Source organism: Pinus tabuliformis, chromosome 1_2, assembly GCF_031772625.1.
Source record: "Pinus tabuliformis cultivar Carrire ecotype Pingquan chromosome 1_2, CPIR1, whole genome shotgun sequence".
Classification (NCBI taxonomy): domain Eukaryota; kingdom Viridiplantae; phylum Streptophyta; class Pinopsida; order Pinales; family Pinaceae; genus Pinus; species Pinus tabuliformis.
This window is the reverse complement of record NC_142298.1, coordinates 540,263,067-540,280,949: the sequence shown is the minus strand read 5'-3', so window position 1 is coordinate 540,280,949 and position 17,883 is coordinate 540,263,067. Positions and strand designations below refer to the sequence as shown.

The window sequence follows — 17,883 nt, the reverse complement described above, 5'->3', positions numbered from 1 at the left end:
TCATAATTAATAATAATAGTACACAATATAAATTTTGACTATTTAATTATTAATAAATTTTAATAGATTATTAATCATTATATATTCAAATATTAATTATTAATATTTTGAGGTTGATTATTAGGAGAAACAGTAGAAATAAAAGAAACTAGGACTCACTAAATAAGCCTAAGAGGAAAGGGAGGGGGAGAAAGTTACCTATAAAGAGCTAAACCTAGGAAGCATTGGAGGTCTTAATTTCTCTGATTAAGGGAAACCAACTACTACTGATCTCAATGCCATTGTCCCTGTTGAGATTATGTGGGTGTTTCATAATCTCAAGAGCCTCTCTAATCTTTCGCCTATGATGATGTTCTTCTCTTGCGACAATTGAGGTGTTTTCCACACATAGATGGTGCTTAGTTTTAGAGGAATGCTCTGCCAGGGCCGAAGTATGGGACCTGTCATTCCTAATATCTACTATATGTTCTTTCAGTCTTATTTGCAAAGAACGATCTGTTTCACCAATATAACTTTTCCCACAAGAGCAATCTATTTTATAAACTCCTTTAAGTTGGTGTCTATCAACCTTATCTTTGACAGACCTCATACTTTGTCTAATCGTTCCAGGTGCCAAGAACTGAGTGATAATGTTTTTATTTTTCAGGATTCTTGCAATCTTGTCTGTCACTCCTTGAATATAGGGTAGAAACACCTTCCCACACTGAGGTTGGTCTTGAGCTTTTGGCTCCTGAGATAACACTCTTCTTTCGACCCTTTCTATAGCCATTCTAATTTCTTTTTCTTTATATCCTATACTTTTAAATACTGATACTAAGTGCTTCATCTCTTCGTATAAATGTTCAGAAACAGAGATTCTAAGAGCTCTAATAGCCAAAGTGTTCAGAACACCAAACTTTTGGGTTGGGTGATGGTGGGACTCTGCGTGAAGGTAGCTTTCTGTGTGGGTTGACTTCCTAAAAACCTTGTGCCCTAAGGAGCCATCTTCCTTCCTAATGATAAGGACGTCTAAAAAAGGGATACTCATGTTTTCTTCCACCTCCATGGTAAATTTTATTTCAGGGGAGATAGAGTTAAGGTGCATAAAAAAAATTTCAAGCTTTGTTTTTCCATGAGTCCATTTTATCTTTGTGTCATCTACGAATCGCTTCCACCAAGTTGGTTTCAAAGGGTAAGATTCAAGCACCTTCTTTTTGAAGTATTCCAGGTATAGGTTGGCCATGATTGGTGAGAGGGGTGACCCCATAGCCACTCCAGAGGTTTGCTCATAGTATTCTCCTTAGAAGGTGAAAACAGTTGATTGTAAACAAATCTCAGCTAGTCTAGCGGTTTGGGGATCAGTAACATCCTTTATAACCTGAATGGCCTCATCAAAAGGAATCTTGGTGAATAGGGATACTACGTCAAATCTCACCAAAATGTCATCCTTGTTCATCTTCTCATTTCTAATCAGCTTTACAAAGTCATGGGAGTCTTTAATGAAAGAATCAGTGTTCCCGACAAGAGGACTAAGGATCTTGGAAACATATTTAGCAAGTTCATAGGTTGGGGAGCCAATGGTATTAACTATTGGTCTAAGAGGAACTCCTTCTTTAGACCAATAGTTAATACCATTGTCTCCCCAACCTATGAACTTGCTAAATATGTTTCCAAGATCCTTAGTCCTCTTGTGGGGAACACTGATTCTTTCATTAAAGACTCCCATGACTTTGCAAAGCTGATTAGAAATGAGAAGATGAACAAGGATGACATTTTGGTGAGCTTTGACGTAGTATCCATATTCACCAAGATTCCTCTTGATGAGGCCATTCAGGTTATAAAAGATGTTACTGATCCCCAAACCGCTAGACTAGCTGAGATTTGTTTACGATCAACTGTTTTCACCTTCCAAGGAGAATACTATGAGCAAACCTCTAGAGTGGCTATGGGGTCACCCCTCTCGCCAATCGTGTCCAACCTATACATGGAATACTTCGAAAAGAAGGCCCTTGAATCTTACCCTTTGAAACCAACTTGGTGGAAGCGATTCGTAGATGACATAAACATAAAATGGACTCATGGAAAAACAGAGCTTGAAAATTTTTTTATTCACCTTAACTCTATCTCCCCTGAAATAAAATTTACCATGGAGGCGGAAGAAAACATGAGTATCCCTTTTTTAGACATCCTTATCATTAGGAAGGAAGATGGCTCATTAGGGCACAAGGTTTTTAGGAAGTCAACCCACACAGAAAGCTACCTTCACGCAGAGTCCCACCATCACCCAACCCAAAAGTTTGGTGTTCTGAACACTCTGGCTATCAGAGCACTTAGAATCTCTGATTCTGAACATTTAGATGAAGAGAAGAAGCACTTAGTATCAGTATTTAAAAGTATAGGCTATAAAGAAAAAGAAATTAGAATGGCTATAGAAAGGGTCGAAAGAAGAGTGTTATCCTAGGAGCCAAAAGCTCAAGACCAACCTCAGTGTGGGAAGGTGTTTCTACCCTATATTCAAGGAGTGACAGACAAGATTGCAAGAATCCTGAAAAATAAAAACATTATTACTCAGTTCTCGGCACCTGGAACGATTAGAAAAAGTATGAGGTCTGTCAAAGATAAGATTGATAGACACCAACTTAAAGGAGTTTATAAAATAGATTGTTCCTGTGGGAAAAGTTACATTGGTGAAACATGTCGTTCTTTGCAAACAAGACTAAAAGAACATATAGCAGATATTAGGAATGACAGGTCCCGTACTTCGGCCCTAGCAGAGCATTCCTCTAAAACTAAGCACCATCTATGTGTGGAAAACGCCTCAATTGTCGCAAGAGAAGAACATCATCATAGGCGAAAGATTAGAGAGGCTCTTGAGATTATGAAACACCCACATAATCTCAACAGGGACAATGGCATTGAGATCAGTAGTAGCTGGTTCCCCTTAATCAAAGAAATTAAGACTTCCAATGCTTCCTAGGTTTAGCTCTTTATAGGTAACTTTCTCCCCCTCCCTTTCCTCTTAGGCTTATTTAGTGAGTCCTAGTTTCTTTTATTTCTACTGTTTCTCCTAATAATCAACCTCAAAATATTAATAATTAATATTTGAATATATAATAATTAATAATCTATTAAAATTTACTAATAATTAAATAGTCAAAATTTATATTGTGTACTATTATTATTATTAATTATGACTAGTAAATATTGGAATTATTATTAATTCATACAAAAATAAATAAATAAATAAATTATTAACTTTTATTATTATTTATAACTAACTATTAATTGATATTATATTATTTATAATATTTATTTATTACCTATTACTAATGATTAATTATTATTACTATGTTTTATTGTTATTATAAAAATTACTATAAACTATCACTAATTATTATTTATTTAAATTATTATAAAACTATTAGCACGATTATTAATTCATAAAAATAAATCTAATTAATCCCTAAAATAGTCCCATTAATATTCAATTTAATAAAAAAAATTGTTTACTATTATAATAACAATATGTATTATTATTATTTATTATTATTATTATTATTATTATATTATTATTATTATTATTATTATTATTATTATTATGTGTGGTTCACGGGCACCAGAGTGGCCGCTACGTCCACATAGAGAAGCGGGGCAGCTCCACCCGAAGGGATCTGCCGGTCGGCCATATCAGGCCTAACCCCGAGGGCATCGAGGAGATTTGACCCCGTGACCTCCCAAACCGGGAGAGTACTTAGCAACGGGAACTCGACCATTTGAGCTATCCCTCGGGGCTATAATAACAATATGTATTATAACATTAATTATTACTAATATTTTTATTATTTATAACCAAAAATGTTAATAATATAGTAGTGAATATTTATTATAATACTTATTAGTTATTACTATTATTTTTATAAACTATCATAAATTATTATTAGTATAAATTATTTTAAAATTATAAAAATTATTAATTACTTTGATTATAAATTATTATAAATTATTTATTTTATAAAATTATTAATTATTATAAATGAAATTTCACCTTTAATATTTATTATTAATATTAATTTACCAAAAAAATGAAAATGATAAAAACCTAAATATTTGGATAAAATTAATTATTAATTATTAAACAGCCGACCTTCATTTTTCCTTAAAACAAAACAAGCTCACCTCATAACTATTTAAATCTCGCAACTGAGCTCTTCTACTATCAACATTCAAAATAGTCCTGATGATGGATCCCTGTTGGGATTTGAAACGTTGACGGAAAAATAGTTTTTACTGTGGGTTCTCCGATTTCTAAGTTACAAAACTGCCACAATTAATCTAGTAGGTTAGTCGTGCTACTATTGATCGATCCTACAATTCCGTCAGCATGGGGTCCTGGCTTGGGTTTGCCTAGATCGATCTTCGATCGAGGAGAATCAAGAAAAATCTTATAGAGGACTCCAGATTGAGAATATATAAGCTCTAACTGTTGGGCTTTGAAGATGGCATGTTCTTCAGTGAACACTCCGGAGAGCGACACATCCTTAGAAATTTCTAGCTGTAAATATTTCAAAAACCATTTGAGAAGGAACTCATTAGGGATATAGGCCTTAATGAGCCTCTTCCTTCTATGCCACTCTTGGATATGGTCAGAAATATGAGTTTCTTTGTCTTGTTGGAAACTGGATAAAAGCTTAGTTTTGGCATCATATCAGACAGGAAACTAAAAATGGTTTAAAAACATAGTAGCCAGCTCACCAAACGTAGAAAAGGTAACCCCTTTTAGCTCAATATACCATTTTGCAGCGTTTCCAGTTAGGGTGCATTGGAATAATCTCAACCTGATCAAATCATTGACCAAGGAGTTCGATGAGCACCATAAGTGGAACATGGTTATATGATCAGCTAGATCTTCCCCAAACTTCCCTTCAAATTTAGGAATATCAGACGAAAGTTTGGTGGGAACCAGAGGCCAAGCTAGATTGTATCAGATCAGATCGTTCATCAACTTCAAAAGATATGGCAAGTTTAAAGTTGCCAAGAATGGTAAGCGTGGAGGAGCTAGAGAATTCCACCCACCAAGAGAATAATTTTTGATATTATGAAAAGAGTATCCTAGATTTGGGGAGGCACCTAGTTGCGATGAATTTCTCATAGAAGGAGTTGAACCATAAGGAAATCCTTGTGGCCCAGAAGTATTCAGAGGGTATTCACCTTCTGCCACAGGGTTACCATACATAGGATAGTTTCCTCCTAGCAGGACACTGAAAGAAGGGGAGAACCCCTTATAAATATTCCATGCACTAGCTAATAGAGGAAAGCCCTGTGAGGTCTTGGTTGAAGGGAATGGGATACTCCCCTACTGACCAAATAAATTGGATGAATTCCCAGTGCGTAACTCACTAACAGAAGGATTTGGCCATCCTTGACCTCCTTGGAAAGGATTAACATTATGAGCATGTCTTAAGTTCAACGATGGATTGGAAGGAGGAATATGACCACTTCCAAAAGAAAAACCCTAAAAGGATGTTGAACCACTTGGCATACAAGTCATAGATGTGGAAACAACAGATGGAAAGGTTGAGGGAACTAGGGCAATCCCACTAGGTGGCATCCTGAAAGGATAGGTACCAGTGAAAGAAGCAAAAGGTTGGGTTCCCCCACTCGGAACTGGAATGGAGGTAGAGCCAATAACTACTGTATTAGGCATAATAGTAGCGATATCAATAGTAACCCATCTTGCAACTGAAGGAGGGGTCTGTACACTAGAAGTATCTGCAACCATGGTTACGCCACTAACATTGGCCATCTGGAAAAAATAAGGAGAGTGAACAGGGCTTGTCATCCTGTGAGTTGGGGTACCCACATATGATACAACGTATGGAATATGAGAAGGAAGGGGTGTCGAAGGAGTCATGGGGGACTTAGGGACGTCTTCAATATCAATCTTGTCTTCCGATTGGAAGAGCACCCTAGCAAGGACCAAAGCGTTTTCGTCCAAATTACGAACCACACTAGGTTCACCCTATGAAATAAGAGCCCCTAAAGCTAGATTAATCTCTGATGTGTCAGCTGCTACTGGTTGAAAATCACCAGTAGAACTACTCCTACGCCTTCTAGATGAAGGCTCGACACTCATAGGTGAAAGCCCATGAAGCCTCCTAGACTGACGAACCTGTCAATCAACCACTTTTAAATGTTAAGAGAACTTTTTAAAGACTCAAAAAATAAAAAATTATGGCAATCTAGGAGTAGAGAGAACTCACTAAAAAAATCCCTAAAGATACAACCAAACAAGCGACTTCCAGGTATTTCCACTTTGGGTGATTAGAACCGGATACCAAAATACAATAAAGTGGAGATAAGGACCTTTTGAAGATAGTTTGGGATAATTACTGCCTAAGCCTACCAGTGAATGTATCACAAACAATTACGCTGACCTTCAGACAATAGCCTTTGTCGGTGCAAGTACCCAAGCTTCACAAGGGCACCCTCCATAAGTATTATGAAAGTGATACAATGTTTTTCTTAGGTACCACGGGTATTCCCCCCCACAGTCACCTATGTTGTCCCTACGATAGGAAACTAAGGTCACCAGTTTGTAATCAGAAGCTAGGTGGAAAACTCAGGTAGGAGAGGGGGTATCTCTCTTTCCCTGTCTTCACTCATACTTGTGCTTAACTCATGTGTTAGAAGAGCTTTCTCGAACAACTTAACGAGACTGGATTTTGCGCTCTTTAATCAACTTCTATGTTTCAGTTTAGAGTTGCCTTGGAGAGTTTACTCTCCACACACCTATTCTAAGGCCCTAAATTCCCTAGACTAGTTGATGTATCTATGACAAAAAGAAAAATCTAGTTCATTTTAAATTAAGCACTTGATTTTATTGGTTGTTACTTAAGTCAGGGGTAGCAGAAGTGAAACTTATGATGTTCTGACACAAAAATAAATCAATAGAAAACTAGGCTACATGTGAAATGCAACTTCTTTTTCTTCAATGAAAAGTGATCTCTATAGGGTTCTATGAGAAACCTATGAAAGAAAAAACTCTTTTTCTCTTTTAAACACGCTCACACATTCATCATCTATCTAAAGAGACTAAAAAAGAAATGCCTAAAATGCAAACTACTTAATGCATACTAGAATGCCTAAGTGAAAGATTCTATGGAATGCTCTAAACAAACAAATGTGCTCTTTTAATATCCTAAAGTCAAAATTTGACCAAACAAGGAGAAACAAACATCCAAGAAAAATATCTCTCAAGCAAAGAAAATTCCAACTTCAAACAAAGATTCACACACTTGTTGATAAACAAAAAGATCAAATCAAAGAAAAGAAAGGCAAAAAACAAATGTTTTTTCACTTTTTCCTTTTAAGTGCTTTGAATAAAAGATTCAAGAAGAAAAAAAACTAATGACCTCAAGATCAAAATCAAGCGAAAAGACACCAAATTTCACCAGCCATAAACAATCACCGAAATGATAAGACCAACAAAAGGTCAAAAACACTTGAATAACCTGATCTAAAGGACACACAAAAGATTCAACAAACAAAAGATCTTAGAAAACCAAAATCTTTCACTGAACCAAAATTGCAAATCTTTCTCAAACCAACAAGAAGAAACAAAAAGAGGCAACTTCAAGAATGCAAATGAAGCAATGAAAATATTGGATCTTAAGGCAAGTTGAAAAACAACTCTCTGTTCCAGATGTATAGAACAGTCAGACACTTTACCAAAAGGTCTGAAATCCAAACTCAAAAGTACAAAACTTCACAAAATAGAAAACCCTAGGTTGACAAAATATTTTTGCAAAAAGAGACAAAGAAACTGACACCAGCAAGAAACCAGATCATTCCAAACTGCAAATGACTCTAAAAGAGTAGGAAATCCAGGCTACTTCCCAAAACTGGAGGAAAAAATTTGAAAAATTCAAATTTTCCCAGATATACAGGACTTTGTATCAGGAAGGCCGCATGTATATGCGAAGGTGTCTAAAGAAACACAAGTGTACGTGGGTTTCTTTGGAAGAAACTGCATGTGTACATGACTGTGTACAAAGAAAAACACACATATGTAGAAAAATAGAGAAAAATAAAAAGTACAGGCTTAATCCAAAAGATCAGACTAAATACCTAGACTAAAAATGAATCATTAAGACTGGAAAAATCAAGAAACAAGATAGGAAATCCTAGATCAAGAATAAAACAACCCTTCTATGAAATACAAGACTATATTCCCCAGTGGAGTCGCCAATTTTGTTTGCGAGAGAAACCTCCCTTAGGTAAGGGTTAACAACCTCAATAGATCAAAGGAAGACTATCAAAAAGAAGCACTCATTCAAGGGAGAAAACTATGAAAACTACTAAATTTGGGTTTGTGAAGAAAACCCGAAGGTCCTACATTTGATGTTGATCCCGTAGGTTCCAAACCCTCTACATCCTCCAAAGTGTTCAGATCTGCAACAAAAACTAGAGAAGCATATACATAATAAGTAGTTCAAAGAATGTGCATAATAAAAATTTTAGATCATTAAGTATAGATATATAAAGCATGATATATTATACATTAATTATAGAAAAACATGAGATCACAACATTTCAAGAACAAGACAGAGCTTCTTTATTGATGTCACTAAATAGGAGTGGAAGAATACAAACTAATCCGACCACGGCACCAACAAACCTTCCTCTGGATTCGGCTAGCCCAAGCCTCAAAGATCACCTCTCAACATGTACAAAAGGATGGCATATAATGGAAGATGAACATCTCTACAAGGAAACAAGGGTTTCCTATGACTGGGTGTGCAAGAGGCATAGGGAAAATCAGACTTGCTCTGGGGACAAAAGGACTATAATGTCGATATTTTATCTCCTTCTATGTGTATGCCTTCCCATGAGGTGTATAAATACCACTAGAAATCATTTGATTCAGTTAGGCCACGAGATTCTGTAGGTGGGCTTCAGTGAAACCCATAAACCATGCCCAAGAAATAGGAAATATTTTATTTTTTTCATATTTTAAATTATGTACATGGTTTTGGTATTATGGTACCTATGTGTACACGCACTTTTATAAGGGCAGAGTCGTGTATGTAATTTTTTATTTTATTTTTTAATAAATGACCAAGTCTGAATGGGAAAGGGTTTCCCAAGGCCATACAAGAGCATCATAACTATAGGAGTATTGAATAATGTTATAACAATCATCCACCAAGGAATTAGATGAACACCATAGATGAAAGGTAGTAATATGTGTTGAATGATTCTCTCGAGGTTTCCCTTCAAACTTAGTAATATCATATGGTAGCTTGGAAGGCATATGTGGTCATCTAGGATCATGAAAGATGGGATCATTGCTCAATTTATCTAGATCAGGTAAATCAAGAGGAGTGATAAAAGGAATTTGTAACTGACCATACAAATCATAAGGGTCGTAACCCCTAGATGGACCATAAGGTCCTCCCATCCCATAATGAAAGGCAACAAGATTAGGACCAAGGTTATAGTTCATCCCAATATTTTGATATCTTAGGCCAATAAATGAGGTGTAAGGATTATGTCCCCCAGGGAAAGTGCCCCTAAATAACACAGGACCCCTATAGGCTTGACTGCCCATAGGGTTATACTCGACACTAGGGAATGGACCTCTTTATGCAGAAGAACTAGTATAAGCATTAGAAATCATATGGATAAAAGTGTTAGTGGGTATCGCACCCCTAGGTATACTAGCCCCTCCAAAGAGAAGGAAGTTCTAGAGAAAGGTGTCCCTCCAAACATAGAACTTAACCCAGGTTGAGATGTATTTCCATAAACAAAGTTATCCTCAGGATGACTAGAGGCAATGGATGGTCCTCCTATCATGTTTCCCTAAGTAAAGATGCATGTACCTAAGTTACAAATCGTAGGTTGATATGAACTAGAAGTAAATATCCCAACTCCCATGGGTTGACTAGAGCTTGGCCTCGATCCAAACATGAAGTTGGGAAAAGGAAATGGCCTAGACAAAGATGGAAAACTTGATGAGGTCACAGACATGACTAGTGGAATTCCCCAAGTATAAGTAAGAGGTGTAGAAGGAGGTATAGACCCTGCCACACTGAGTGGTGGTAATGATGACATGGCAGCAGAGACTATTGCTTCAAAATTTAAAGTGGGGTATGCCCCCTCTATAGAAGAAAAAATGTTTTCACTAGCCATGAAAGGAGCTCATACATAATAAGGCTCATTATTGTTAGGTCTCGACTACAATAGAACTGGGTCGAGAGGGTTAGTCAAAGGTGGATTAAAATGTGGTAAGGGAATTTTTTCGACTACCTCAATAGTAACAAAATCATCCTCCCTAGGACCAAGGTTATCCCCCCTAACCTAAGTATGTTTGGGTCCGTCAATGTAGAAATTAACCAAATTTTGTGTGTTAGTTGACGCTCCTCTTCAGGAGAGAGCCCTAACAGTCTACAAGAATTACGGTTTCTTCATTCAACCATGGTAAATATAGATTTATTAACCAATTAAGTTAGTAAGACACCCCTATGGCCAAACTAAGACTCGGACCAAATACACACACTAGAAAAACCCTAAAAGGTAGTTACATGAAAACCAATCCTAATACTATGTTTTAGATGGCCTTCCAAACAACTTCTTATTTGTGGTATCTCAACTCCGCAAGCATAGTGGTCGAGGGGAAGGTAGGGTAGAGGGATGGTTGCTCACAACAACCACCACCTATATGATGTTTTTCCTAGGAATGGCCACTAAGGTACCTTCATCTCATGGGGGGTGCATGAATCTTGAGATTCTTGGTAGTCAGTCGTCGACACAAGATTCCCTGCCACGAGTTGGGTAGCCTCAAGGAGAACCACTTGCACTGTGACCTAAGCCCAAACCCCTCTTAAAGGGGTTTTTAATGTGCTTTGGTCTTCACTGTGGGATTATGGAGGATTTTTACACTCTCTATCACAAGCTACTAAGTTGATTTTATAGTCTTCGAGTATTTTACTCACATACCTAGCTCCAAAACCCTAGCCTAGGCTATATTTGGTGTGCTACTAACAAAAATAAAAGACAAATCTAGTGAATTTTATTAAAGAATTAATTTTAAATGGTTGTTATTTACTCAAAAGGGAAATGATGTGAAACTTGAATGGTATGAATAGACTCTTGTTAGTAACACCCTAATGCAGCTATATGCCAATGCACAGTTCACCTTTCAATTGGATGAAGGCTAACTACAGAAGGGTAAAGAGTATTTTCCTCTTTCTAGTGAAAAAAACTTCTACAAACACTCTTACTAAATTTTCATGAAATTCACTAAGTCGGTAATAACATAAACCCAAAATAATCGAAAGAAAATCACTCAAAAGAGAAAAATAAGAGACCCCTAAGTAAGAACACAAGACACTCAAAAGCTCGAGATTTGGGAATTTGCAAACAAAAAAAATCTCAACTTGCAGAAAGGTCATGGTCAAAAGTGGCTTATACACAAGTGCAAGTGAAGTCGGCTTATGTCCAAAAGGGTACAAGTCAATATGCAACACAGCAATACAACTTAATAGATGGAGGCCTTTAGGGTATAAAGCCATAATGATAGCAAATAAGAAGAAGAATGAGGCTTCATCTCAAAGTCATGGCGGGACTAAAGAGGGATCCCAAGCCTAAGAAAAAAAGTTCAGCATGGATTCCAAGTGACAACAAGGTACTATCTAGGGCACCCATGATAAGTTAGGCTCCTACCACACAATTTATGACACTTCTAAACAACGAGAAGGTTTCGTGTCACATCTTGGTAGGGTCAATCTGAGGGCCAAAATGGAAAAGGAAACTGATAAATGCACAATGCAGGTGAAGAATCTAACCTATATGCCAATTTGGAGAACCAATACCTGTCAAAACGGATCAACCATAAAAATGCCTAAAGGAGAAGTCTTCAAAGTTTTGTAGACATAAATAGGAACACTAGGCAAGAAGTTAATACATAAACTTCAAATAAAATCTTGCGTTATAGAATACAAAACTTGAAAATACGTACCTTATATATACAATATGGTACATGGAACCATGCAGCCTTTCGGCTTACGCATAATAGTTCTTAGGACAAGCCCCTTTTTGGATTCGGGCCAAGGACTCCTTTGGTAGTTGAAACTCATTGCTTCAAAAAATTTCTCTTGCAAAGGCAACTCAACTTCCAAGCAATCATGAGAAATAGAAGAATCAAAATAGGGAATTAATGGGTCCCATGCCCCCATAGGAGAAAACATTCAATCAACTATCGGGACCAAGTCTCGGGAAGGAAAATAATAGTTCAAAGGATCCTTCTCAGAATAAATTGATCATTGGAGATACAATGCCACATAGTTCACTCGTGGCAGGGTAGAGTCTACTTGAACACTTGGAACATACCAAGGGGTATTTGAACTAAATTCTAATTAGGACGGTAATTATCAGCCACAAGTTGATTAACAGTGAAAATACTTCCATTATAATGAAAAAACATCAATCGAAAGAGTGAAGACACCACAACATTCATAACATAGACATAATCATGCCCAAGTAGCATATTAAAGTCTAAAGGGGGACCAACCACCACCATATCGATTAAGAAAATATTCCCACCTAAAGTAATAGGCATTTGAGGAAGAACACCCATATATTCACCAGGTCTTCTATCATAGGCTAACAACTGACTATCAGCTGCCAAAAAATTTGTAGAACCCAAATCTTTCCAAGTCGAGGAGGATATAATACTTTAAGAGGATCCTTCATCCACCATACATCAAAAGATATTTGTGGAATTAACCCTAACCCTTATTTGGAAAGGTGCAGCAGAAGGAAGAAGAGGCTCAACAAGATTATCCCAATTAAAGGAGACACTCCTAAAAATTGGAAGGGGTACACTCGAAGAGACCGGAAGCATGCCCCCCTAGACCAGAAGACTCTGAACTATAAATCAAGAAGACTATGTTGTTAGGAACTTCAACCCCAAAAATAGGAGTGGAATCAGACAAATATTGCACTGGCTCAACCACTTCATCAACTAATGGTTGACTAGATTGTTGAGAAACTAGAATAGATTCATAAGTAGAATAACCTTCAGAATCAGACCATAATCATTGTACCACTGAAATACCAGGGCACAAATGGGTAATATGGTCTCCCTTACATATCTTACAAGGGAAATTAGGTTTAAATATTCTACACCTAGGTTTATGATCAACATCCATTTCCCCAACATGACCAATAGTAGTTGGTGGAGAGTCTCCAATATGACTTGCAGAGGTTAGTGACTCTTTCCCGAGAGAGATAGGACTTGTTCCCTTAGTCCTACTCACAGAAGCAAGTGAGTCAACAGGAATATGACTTACATAAGTAGGTGATCCATTTCTATTATGACTTGCAATGACTAGACTTATTCCCCTAGCATGACTTGCAACGGCTGAAGGCTCATCTCCAACATGACTTGCATAGGTTGGTGATAATTCATGGAGAGAACTATTGTTCTTCTTATTCTTCCTCTTTCTCCACTTTTAAGATTGCTTATTACAAGATGGAGGAGAAAGAGGAAGTCTATATTTCTCTTGTGAAGAAGATGAACAATTAACACCCATTTGATTCCCTTGAAATAAAGAATTAATCTGAGAAGCTTCAAGAACATTGGAATATTCAGAGTGGACCACAACCAAAATTGTAGTCCAACAATCAATCCAAGAATATTCAAAGTGGCCGTCAAGGGGGTACCAATGTTTTCAAAGAAAGGAAAAGCCCAAGGATCCCCTTTTCGAGGGGTCCCTTGGTTGTCCTCCATGAAAATATTAGCCATACCCAACTTATACACAAATCCTTCCCTTACGGGATTTTTCAAATAAATTTTCAAGGAAGAGAGATGCACAATAAAACCTTTTCCCTTCAGGAGGAAAATCCATAATTTCAAAGGAAATATCAAAAGCCCTTTAATACCAATGGAGTGGTTGGTCATTCACTCAGAATCGAAGGTTCAAAAGTGACAGAAAATTCCACCTAAAGCCAACTAAATGCAAAGAGAAAAGAGCACTCCACTATAAAGTCCTAAAGCTACAACCAAACAAGAAACTTCCAAGTATTTCCACTCTGTGTGGTTAGGACAGGACACCAAAATACAAGAAAACGAATTGAAGGACCTCCTGAAGGTAGTTTTGGATGATAATGGCCCAAGCCTACCAGCAAAGCTATCAGAAGAAGTTACACTAAGCTCTAGACAATAACCTTTGTTGGTGCAAGTACGTAAGCTTCGCAAGGGCACCCTCCAGAAGTATTATGAAAGTGATGCAACGTCTACCTTAGGTACCATGGACATCCCCCCCCATAGTCACCTGTGTGGTCCCTAGGAAAGGAAACTAAGGTCTCCAGTTCATAATTAGAAGCTGAACAGAATAGTCGTGGGGTGTGATCCAACAAGTAGGAGAGGGGGTATCTCTCTTTCCTTATCTTCACATGTCCTTGTGCTTAACCCATGTGTTAGAAAATATTTCCCAAATAGCTTAACAAGACTAGATTTCCACTCTTTAGTAAACTTTTATACTTTCAGTTCAAGGGGGCTTGGAGAGTTTACTCTCCACACACCAATTCCAAGGCCCTAATGTCCTAGAATAGTTGATGTATCTATGATAAAAATAAATGTCTATTTGATTTTAGTTAAGCACTTATTTTAAGCGGTTGTTATTTAGGACATAGGGAAACGAAGTGCAACTGATGGTGTTTTGACACGAAAGAAATCAATAGAAAACCTAGCTACATGAAAATGAAACTCATTTTCTTCAATGAAAAGTGATTTCTACAAAGGTTCTACGAGGAACTTAATAAAGTAGATATATATATATATATATATATATATATATATATATATATATATATATATATATATATATATATATATATATATGCATTCACACATTCAAAAACTAAAAAAAAGAACTAAACGATGTATATAATGCATCTAAAACAAACAAATGTGTTCTTTCAAAGACAAAAAGCCAAAATTTGGTAACAAGGAGAAATAAATGTCCAAGAAAAAATCTCCCAAATGAAGCAAATTTCAACCCCAAGCAAAAATTTTCATAATTGTTGAAAATCCAAAAAGACCAAAAACCAAAAAACCAAGGAAAAGAAAGGCAAAAAACAAATGTTTTTTCTCTTTTCTTTTTAAGGACTTATGACAAAAGTTTCAATAATTTGAAGCGACCAATCACTTCAAGTTCAAAATCAAGCGAAAGGACTCCAAACTTCACAAGACATAAACAACCACCAATATTATCAAACTAAAGTGAATAAGATACCAAAACACTTAAACAACTTGACCTGAAAGATACATAAAATATTCAGAAAGATTTCAGAGAACCAAAATCCTTCACTGAACCAAAATTGCAAATACCCTTCTCAAATAATAAAAAAGAAACCAAATGAGTCAACTTCAAGAATGCAAAGTGAAGTAATGAAAAGATTGAATTATAAGCAAATTGAGAACTAACTCACTATCTTAAAAGCATAGAACAGTCAGACACTTCACAAAGAAGGTATGAAACCCAAACTTCAAATGCAAAAACTTCGAAAAAATGCAAACCCTAGGTTGACAAAATATTTTTGCAAAAGGAGGTAAAGAAACTGACACCAACAAGAAACAAGACCATTCCAGACTGTAGATGACTTCAAGAAAGCAGAAAAAACTAGGCTACACCCCTGACTGAAAGCAGAAATCTTAAATTTTAAATTTTTCTAAATATACACGACTGTGTAATAACAAACCTGCATATACACACGATTGTTTCCAAAGAAACTAGTGTATACGTTGGTTTCTTTGGTAGAAACTGCATATGTACACTTTTGTGTACAACAAAAAGAGCGTATATATAGAAAAATGGGAAAAATAAAAAAGACAGACATGATCCAAAAGATCAGACTGATTGCCCAGACTGCAAATGAGTCAACAATACTGGAAAAATCAAGAAACAAGAAAGAAAATCCCAAATCAAGGGTAAAAACAACCCTTCTAGGAAATATGTCATTGTATTCCCGAGTGGAGTCGCCAGTTTTGTTGGCAGGAAAAACTTCCCTAAGGTAAGGGTTGATAACCTCATGAGATCGAAGGTAGAAAATCAATAAGAAGCATATGCTCAATCAAGAAAAATATACAAACTAAAAAATTTGGGTTTGAGAGGAGTACTTGTAGGTCCAATGTTCGATGTCGTTCCCGTACTGTCTAAACCCTCTGCTTCCTCCCAAGCGAACAAACCTACAACACAGTTCAGAAAAGCATACACATAGCAAGTATTTCAAAGTGCGTGCATAATAAACATGTTAGATCATCAATCATAAACATATAAATCATGACATATTACACATGAATCATAAAAACATGATATCATAACATATTAGAAACTAGACAGAGCTTCTTTATTGATATCAGCAAAGAGTAGTGGAGAGATACAACCTGATCCAACCACGGCACCAATGAAACCTTCCTCTGGATCCGTCCAACCCAAGCCTCAAATATCACCTCTCAATCATGTGAAAAAGGATGCCATATAATGAAGGATGAGCATCTATGCAAGGAAACAAGGGTTTCCTATGACTGGGAGTGCAGGAGGAACAACGAAAATCAAACTTGATCTTGGGACTAAAAATACTATAATGGCGATATCATATCTCCTTCATCCCTTAGGCCTTCCCATGAGGTGTATAAATACCACCAGAAATCAGTTGATTCAGTTAGGCCACAGGCTCCTGTAGGTGGGCTTTCGGTGAAACCCATAAACCCCACCCAAAAAATAGGATATTATTTTATTTTTTCATATTTTAAATAATATACACATGTTTTGTATTATGGTACCCACGTGTGTATGTGAATTTTAAAGGGCGGAGTTGCGTATGGAATTTAAAATATTGCTTTTTAATAAATGATTAAGTTGGTATGGGAAAGAGCTACCCAAGGCCATACCAGAGCATCAGAACCACAGGAGCATTGAATGATGTTATAACACTTATAATGCATGGGATTGTTGCCTTCTTCTACTATTTATTCTATAGTTGTTTCCTGTTGCTGAGTAACATGTGAAGTTCCTGCTACACTGACCGGCTCACAGGGTTTGGAGGCATTATAGCAATTCTTCCATGGGTCCCCCCCCAGACAATGAAATGCCTCACTGAGCCACTAAAAGTCCATTCTCGCATAGTGGTATTTACAAATACCACAGGGATCATACGGATTAAAGTCTCGAATACCAAATGCAAACTTCACTATCTCCTTTCTCTTGGTATCCACGACTTTCAAGTTATTTATCTCATATAATCGAATTTTCAAAGGAAGAGTGGGCCATTGTTCTTTCTTTTTCCTATGAAAAACTGTTGACAACCTTGTGGCAAGATGATATGACACTTCTTGCATGACAAGCTTGTCGGTGGCATACCTTGGAAAAACATGCGGCAGCTTCTCTCCACCAAAAGCTCTAACGAAGGTGCCACCTGGTGAGGCAAACCAATCTATGATCTCTACTATTGCCTTCATTGCTCCTCATGACATGCAAGGCATTTCTTCTTCAAATATGAGCTTGTAAAGTGGGATGATGAAATGGCGAGTTAGTTATTCCATTACCCCTCGATGGCTGCAATATGAAATCAGTTTACAATAGATATGCATGGTAGTTTCTCATGGTGTCCATGTCCAGTTCATGAGAGGAAACTAAGGTCATGCAAAGATTGCATCAGTAAATATGCAAAGATATAAAACCTTGCTTTCTAACCCTTGGGAGGATTCCAGACCTGTGCTACATGGGCTATCAACTATCGATCCAATAGATCTGAGTAGTTGAACGGCTTCCCCTCATTCACAACCTGGTTCAATAAGATTTCCCACCATTCAGGAAAGGTCTTTGTGCTCTTCTAACC

The 17,883-nt window shown here is 36.8% G+C and overlaps 1 protein-coding gene across 1 annotated transcript; it reads right to left on the bottom strand.

Moving 5' to 3' along the window:
* Positions 1-214: 214 nt before the first annotated feature.
* LOC149206727 (uncharacterized) lies at positions 215-769 on the bottom strand. The gene has a single exon (XM_089397781.1). The coding sequence runs from the start codon at positions 767-769 to the stop codon at positions 215-217; it is 555 nt and encodes a 184-aa protein (XP_089253907.1).
* Between the last annotated feature and the right edge of the window lie 17,114 nt (positions 770-17,883).

What these genes read in the sequence shown, in the direction of transcription:
- LOC149206727 (XM_089397781.1), bottom strand. Translation starts at nt 769, where the DNA reads ATGGCTATAGAAAGGGTCGAAAGAAGAGTGTTATCTCAGGAGCCAAAA.